The sequence below is a fragment of the Phaseolus vulgaris genome, chromosome 11, assembly GCF_051622355.1.
Source record: "Phaseolus vulgaris cultivar YP4 chromosome 11, ASM5162235v1, whole genome shotgun sequence".
NCBI classification, from domain to species: Eukaryota; Viridiplantae; Streptophyta; class Magnoliopsida; order Fabales; family Fabaceae; genus Phaseolus; species Phaseolus vulgaris.
The window spans coordinates 20,784,253-20,792,211 of NC_143508.1; the positions used below are offsets into that span (position 1 = coordinate 20,784,253).

The window sequence follows — 7,959 nt, forward strand, 5'->3', positions numbered from 1 at the left end:
ATATGGTTGACCCATGTAGTTCATCAAGCCTTGGGATTGGATGCCTATACTTGATGGTGATGTTGTTGATTGCTCGACAATCACAACACATGCGCCATTTTCCATCTTTTTTGGGCACTAACAAGACAGGTGCAACACAAGGGCTTAGGCTCTTTTGAACCCAACCCTTCTCCAACAAGTCTTGTACTTGTGATTCTATCTCCTTGGTTTCCTCGGGGGTTGTTCTATAAGCGGGCCTATTTGGTAGGCTTGCCCCCGGAATGAAGTCAATTTGATGTTCTATACCTCTAATGGGAGGGAGTCCAATGGGTCCCTCATTAAAGAATATATCTTCAAATTCACTTAAAAGTTTTTCTATTTGAGGAGGTAGATTCATGAGTTCATTACTTGTGGCAGTGCATGTAAGTGTTCCTTTACAAAAGATAAGGCTTGGTTGTTCAACAAGAAGCAAATTTTCCAAAACATTTTCAAAAGGATTTTCTTGTTGATCAACCTTGTGGGAAGGAACACTCTTCTCCCGCGCCTTCCTATCCCTAAGGATTTTCTCTTTTTCTAGCGCTCTTTTTTTTTTTTCCTCATCCCTCTTATGTTTCATTTGTATTTGGTCTTTCACCACTTGAGAATGTGGTAAAGGACTAAGTACAAATTTCTTATGCTTGTGGGTGAAGGAAATCTCGTTAGTGAGACCATCATGCAAGGTTTTCTTGTCAAATTGCCATGGTCTCCCTAATAAGATGTGGCAAGCTTCCATAGGCACTACATCACATAAAACTTTATCTTTGTAGTTCCCTATGGAAAACTTGATTTCCACTTGCTTATCTACACTTAGTTCCCCATTTTCATTAATCCATTGCAATTTGTAAGGTTTTGGGTGAGGAACTACTTGTAGATTAAGCTTTTCCACCATTCTAGCACTCCAACAATTACAACTAGATCCACTATCCACAATGAGGGAACATATATTTTCTAAAACATTGCATCTTGTATGAAATATGTTCTCCCTTTGTGTTTCCATGGATGTGCTAGGGTGATTGTTGAGGGTTCTCCTAATCATAAGCAATTCTCCCTCTAGTGGAGCTACCCTCTCATCCTCTCCCCCTTCCTCTCTCTCACTAGGCTCATCCTCGCCACTAGTGTATTCATCTACACCCTTGAGAAACAAAGTCCTTTGGTTTGGGCATTGTGCTTGCACATGCCCTCTACCATAGCACTTAAAACACTTAACATCTCTAGCTCGGATGGGTGGGGTGGAGGTTTCTTTGGTTAAGGTTTTGGTAGGTTCTTTTTGTTTTTCTTTTGATGTGCTACCCTCCCTTCTATATTCCTTCTTGGGATAAAAGCTAGAATAGGAACTCACCCTTTGACTTGAAGTTTTGCGCAAGATTTGTTGTTCAACTTTAATGCAAAGTTGAACCAAGTCATTCAAGTCTTGGTAGGGAAGGAGTTCTACCCTATCTCTTATCTCAAGTGATAGGCCACTAAGGAACCTAGCTATGGTGGTGTCCTCCTCTTCCCTAATGGATGCTCTCATCATGTAGAGCTCCATTTTCTGCCTACACTCTTCCACACTCCTGTTTCTTTGTTGGAGTCTTTGGAGCTTGTCCATCAACTCCCTATGGTAGTAGGAAGGTATGTGGCGACGTCTTAGGGCTCCCCTAAGGTCATTCCAATACGTAATGGGAGGTTCCCTATGAAGACGTCTTTCTCTTTCAAGAGAGGTCCACCAATACATGGCGTTCCCTTGGAAGCTAAGGGCGGCTAGGGGTACCTTGCGTTCTTCACTCACCCTATGGCAAGCAAAGAGTTGTTCTACTTTCATCTCCCAATCTAGGTAGATTTCTACATTCTCCTTACCATGGAAGTGAGGTAAGTCTACTCTAATCTCCCTTGGCCCCTCTTGCTCCCTTTGCCTATTTCTTCTAGGGGGTGGTTGGTAATAGTCATTGATTCTAAGGCTCCCCTCCCCTAGAGACTCATTACTTTTAGATGCATGAGTATGAGATTTTTTTTATTTTTGTGACTTCTCTTCTTGGGCTTTAGTCAACTCATTAATTTTAGTCTCATTCTCCAATTGTCTAAAAGAAATCATTTGCACAGCTTGTGAAACTTCTTTCAAAAGAGTTTTTATAGATTTTACTTCACTTTCAATAGACTTTGGAGAATGAGAAGAAGAAGACATGACTAAAAGCTTTGTGTATACAAGTATTTTACCTTGAGAAAATTTAGGAAAGTCAAAGAAGGTAGTTTTCCAGGTAAGGGAGGTCAGTCACAGTGGACTACTTAAAAACCAAGCCTTTGCCTTAGCCAAAAACTATCCATCAATGTCTTCACACAAAGCTTTCTCTTAGTAAACTACTTAGAACACAATTAAGTTGAGAAATCAGATTTTAATGCAAGAAAACAATGCAAGCTAACTAATTAACCAAGCAAGGATTAACAAAGCTTAAACAAAACAACACAATTTGAAAAACGTAACTAATTAAGCAAGGAAATGTAATTAGAAACAATTAACAATTGCTAAACTAGATAGTTCTACACTAGTCGGCCCTAGGTGAGGCTTCTTGGACACTTGGAGCCCTTGAAGACACACTCACCGTCTAATCACGTAATTAAAGAAGTAATTAACAAAAGTTTAGTTGCAAAGAAAATTAAGAAAACTCCCTTTGTTGATCTTTTTTTTTTTTGCTATTGGCACTTCCTTGGTTGTCTTTTCTTTGTTGGGCCCTCCAAGTGTTTGTGGTGTTTTTGGTAAGTGTTTGTTTCTGCCCTTGCCTTTGTTCCTCTTAGAATTAGGAATTAATTCTCCAATCCAGCACCTATCAAGTAAGCTAGACCTCACTCAAGTCAAATTTCCACTCAAATATGCACCAATTGAGAAACAATTCCAGCACCAAAATTAGAGGCCAAAGAATTAAAGCAAGAAACAAATTAATTGAAAAAAACAGTACCACACAAATGGAATTAAATTGTGACAACTAGAAAGAGTTCCAAAGAAATATTAGACAAGCAAATAAAGGTATTCAAAGAAAGGTAGGCACACAAAATGGATCCTAAGAATAGCACTAGAATTGATTTCAAAATAAAAAATCAGCACCACTGAAAAATTGTTGTGGGCCAGAGAGCGTGATTTTCCCCGATTTATGCTGAGCTGCCCTTTTAAGATTTGCTTCTGAAAATTTATATGCAAAATATTCAAGATCTCAACTAAATTCTGGCGTTTGTTTCACTCCAAAGGCATGAACCATTTTGTTTTAATAAATTTTTCAAAATCAGTGTGCAGTTACGCCAACTGTAGCGCCCAGATTTGCACACTGTTTTTATAATATTTATCATTTTTTTTCTATCGACTCTTTTGAGCTGATTCTTTTTTTGTCTTTTCTGTAACATCTCAATCTTGCATAATCCAGAGAATCAGAAATTTCCTATGTGGAAAAATAATTTTCTTAAACAAAACAGCCAGCATATAGTTATGTAAAACAGGAGATTCTGTAAAAACTGGAAAAAACAGCAAGATACCAAAAGATAAACACAATGGAATTGATGAAGAGGAATTTGTGTAGATCTAAACACAAATATGAACTCAAGCTAAAAATAAAAAGCACCAAAGGATCAAAAACACAGCAGATTCAAAACAAATATTTAGACCAAAATCAATAAACAAATAAGCCAAACAAAGTACTACTATGATTTGATGACATTTTGGAAAAACATGACTAGACAAAACACATATAGATTCAGAAATTAAAAGACTCAAAGAGCATAAAATGAACCAAATAAAATTGCAATAAGGACTCAAATACCTAAAATAAAATCAGCAACTCAAAGTGTATGGAATCCTACCAAAAATTGCACAAGGATTGCTCAAGATCAATTGAACAAGATGCACCGATTGGAATTTCCAAACAGCACACCAAATCAAAGCAAAAATTAAAAAACAGCAAGACAAATATGAAAACAAGATGAACAACACGAAATTAAAGAAGAACTCAAAATGAAAATGACCAAGAACTACTCATCTTTGAAGAACCTATGCTCATGATACCAAATGATGGCATTCTCATGGAGCTCTTCTTGGATTTGTGAACAATGGTGCGGAAGCTATGGATTGAGATGTGCAAGATCCTCCTAGGAGTTGTGGTGATCTTGAAGGTGCATGATGAGTATGGAAGAAGGGAGGTTCGACCAGCCCTATGGTAGGTGATGAAGATGAAGATTAGGTCCTAGAAACTAGGCAAAAGCAATGTATGGCACAATGTGGGCAGCATAACATTACTCTCATTAATCTTGAAAATACAAGTGATGGGCTTCTCCTTTTATAGGCTAAGGAGGCCGTAAATCCTAAGCTAAGAGAAGATGAAATGTTACCTAAATGAAATGGAAATTACTCCACATGGAGCACATGGGCACATGGCCGGCCATGTGAGGCAAAGTTCTAGAATGTGCACAAAATCTAGGGTAAATCACATATAAGACAAGTTTATGCTTTCTAACACTACACTAACTACTAAGACACCCCTAATGGGCCTCCATGTAGCATGTATAAGTTCTTCTCCCTCCAATCTGTTGCTTGACCCATTTGTGCGTGAAGGTGCTTGGTCTTGGACCTAGTGATAGGTCCTAGACGGTCTAGGCTTCCTCCTAGACACTCCTCTTGTAGTCGCCCCTCATCTTGTGTTAGACGCTCTCCTTTTGAGTCTAGACGCTCCCCACATGGTTCTAGACGGTCTAGGCTTGGAGCTTGGCTTTCATAGTGTGGTGAGCTTGGCCCTCCTCCATCAATATATGCTTTCTTAGCTTTTCCCTTTTTCTCCCTTTTGAAGTCTTCCTTTTCCTTGACTTCACTGTTTAGGCATTCAGACCTAATATGTCCCTGTTCACCACAACCATAATAGGTATACTTATTAGAATTGAATTAACTAGATTCCTTTGAATCATACCTTTTAGAAGCTTGTTTCTTCCTCAAGAATTTGCTGAATTTTCTTGATAGCAAACTTATGTTTTCTTCTTCACTTTCATTGAGAACATGTTGTTGTTTGCTAGCTTTAAGTGCTATGCTCTTGTTATGCTTGTCTTCACTCTCTTGAACAACAAGCATTTGAATCTCAATCTCATGCTCTCTTAGTTTTCCGAAAAGAGATGTCACAGACATTGAGGTGAGATCCTTTGATTCTGAAATGGCAGTGACCTTTGGTTGCCATGTTCTATCAAGACACTTCAGTACCTTGATGTTTAGTTCCTCTTCATCAAACTTTTTACCAAGACTCATAAGATGATTCACAATATGAGAGAACCTCTTTTGCACATCACACATTGATTCTCCCTTCTGCATTCTGAAAAGTTCATACTCCTAGATTAGAGCATGCTTCCTAGCTCTATTTACATCATTTGTGCCTTTATGTGTGACCTCCAAGATGTCCCACATTTCTTTGGCCGAACTACATTAAGAGACCCGGAAAAACTCATCACAACTTAGAGCATATGTTATAATAGTCTTGGATATCCAATCAAATTTAGATTTCTTACATTCTGCCTCTGTCCATTCAGATGAAGGCTTATCAACCAAAACATTATCTTTCATAACTTGAGATACAAGAGGACCATTTTCAATTGATTCCCAAATGCCTTTGTCAGTTGAGTTTATAAAGATCTTCATTCTAATTTTCCAAACCTGGTAATTAACTCCACAAAACAGAGGTGGCTTGTTTATTGAGGCACCTTCCCCAAAGGGCATTTTATCAGCCATCAAAGATTTAAAAAAAAAAAAACAGAAATCAGAAAACTTGAGTAACTTTCAAGAACCTTGTTCTTGATGCCAATTGTTAGAATTGATGGCTAAAACAAGAGGGGAGTGAATTGTTTTCAAAAGATTTTCACAAAACTTTGCTTAGAAGGAAACTTAAACAATTATTCCAGAAAAACTATTCAGAAAACCAATATAGAAAACAAACAGAAACTGGTATAAAAAATTCAATCAGTTGAAATTACGAATCAATCGGTTGTTTATGAAAACAGAAATTACAAACAGTTAATGAGAGAAAAGATAGAGAGAATTACACTTAGAGTTTATACTGGTTCACTCAATCACAGAGCTACATCCAGTCCTCTGCCAAACCACTGAGTATTCACTAGGCAATCAATCATAGATTACACATACATCAACCACAAAGAAGTGACTTTGAATCCCACAAAGCCTTCTCACCTTCTTTGCACACAACAACCACCTCAAGCCAGAATCACACTGACTTTACAGGATTTTACCACATCTACAGAAAGTAATATTGAACAATTACAAGAACTTGAATAAGATAGGAAAACACCTGGAATCTCTATACACCAGAACCCTATTGATCAGTTTTCTGAACCACAACAAAGCTCCAAAGGCAATCTTGCTAAAGAAAAACTTGGTAGAAACCTTTTCTCAAATCATTCAAATCAAAGCTCAATCAGAGTAAAAAAAAAAAACTTCTCTCTTCATCAATCTCATTTTGTTAAAACTAAGACTCATTTTATATATCTTGAAAAGTTATCATGATTACAATTTTGAACGATCAAAACAGTTAAAATAGACTTTCCAAAAACTGTTGTGAAAACACACATTTAATCGGTTAAAACCACGATTTAACCGGTTGAATGGTTTTGTCAGTTATGCAAATGACTCAAAAAATAGTTTTAAAACAACTCTGTCAACTAAGTGACAAACAACCGATTATTTCAAAATTTTAATCGGTTGTTTTTTCCTTTGCATGGAAAAACACTTTAATCTTTAAAAACAGATTGTAAAAAGCTTTGCCTGAGTATCAACACTGATCTTACAACAATTCTAAACCTCAAACTAAAACCTAAACCTAAAACATCAAACAGCTTCATGCTTCAAGAGGATTTGGCACATCAAAGCTTCCCATCTTCAACACAAATCACCATGGATTGCTTGAAGGCTAATTGTAGCTTAGTTGTGTGAGTTCTAGGGTAGTTTGAATTTGTTAATTCACTCTTAGTTAGAATCCAAAGTTGGTTTAATTCAAATCCTTTTGAAAAGATTGTTTTATGAAGAAGCAGAAAAACAACCAGTTGTTTTATCATTTCAATCGGTTGTTTCATACTTAGGATTTTTTAAACTAGTTTTAGCAAGTTTGAATTTGGTTGACTTTGCTGTCAAACCATATCAATCGGTTATTTCGACAAAACAACCGATTGTTTTTTTAATTCTCTTAACAGAATTTTGTTAAGTTAGTTAAATCTGCTTTAAATGATTTGGAATTGATTTGGCTTTTACAATAAATGTTTTCAACTACTTCTTGGAGTATAAATGTTTTATTTTACGCTCCTATCATTAACACTTACAAGATCAGTTTGTGAAATAAAGTTTTCTCCAAGATTGCTTAAGGCTTTGGATATTTTTCTAAGAGTGAAGTAGGACTTGTTGTGTACTTTGATTTGATTTGTAGCAGGTGTGATCAATCCTATTTCTTTCTTCATTTTTGTAATTTTGTAAGTACTGGTTTTCACAGAGTCAAAGGGTATTTTGATCTGTGGTATGATTGTGGTATGCCAAAGGAAGTGTGTGTTCTTGAGGGATCAAGATCACTTCTTTAGCAGTTGTGTGTTTGCAATCTGGTTTTTGATTACTTAGTGGATACCCAGAGGTTTCTAGGAACTGGATGTAGCTCTTGGTATAAGAGTGAACCGGTATAAAACTGTTTGTGTGATTCTTTCTCTCCCTAAACTCTTTTATATCTATTTTAGTTATTTGTATTCACTACTGATAAAAACAACCGGTTGAATTTTTGGTATTCAACTAAAATTGTTTTATAACTTCTGTTCTCTCATTCCTTTGGTTGTGATTCTTCTTAGACTTTCTTCATATCTTCAAACTTTGCGAAAAACATTTAAAACATAATTCACCTCCCTCTTGTTTAAGGCCTTCAATTTTCTAATAATAAACACTTAAGGGACCTAAAA

General features: G+C 36.5%; 1 protein-coding gene across 1 annotated transcript; it reads right to left on the reverse strand.

The window, feature by feature from the left end:
* Nucleotides 1-413: 413 nt before the first annotated feature.
* Nucleotides 414-2,005, reverse strand: LOC150023105 (uncharacterized; the record flags this gene model as incomplete). The annotated part of the gene is made up of 2 exons (XM_090297715.1): nt 414-428; nt 464-2,005. Coding segments are annotated over 2 exons (1,557 nt in total), but the record flags the coding sequence as incomplete, so codon positions are not given.
* Between the last annotated feature and the right edge of the window lie 5,954 nt (nt 2,006-7,959).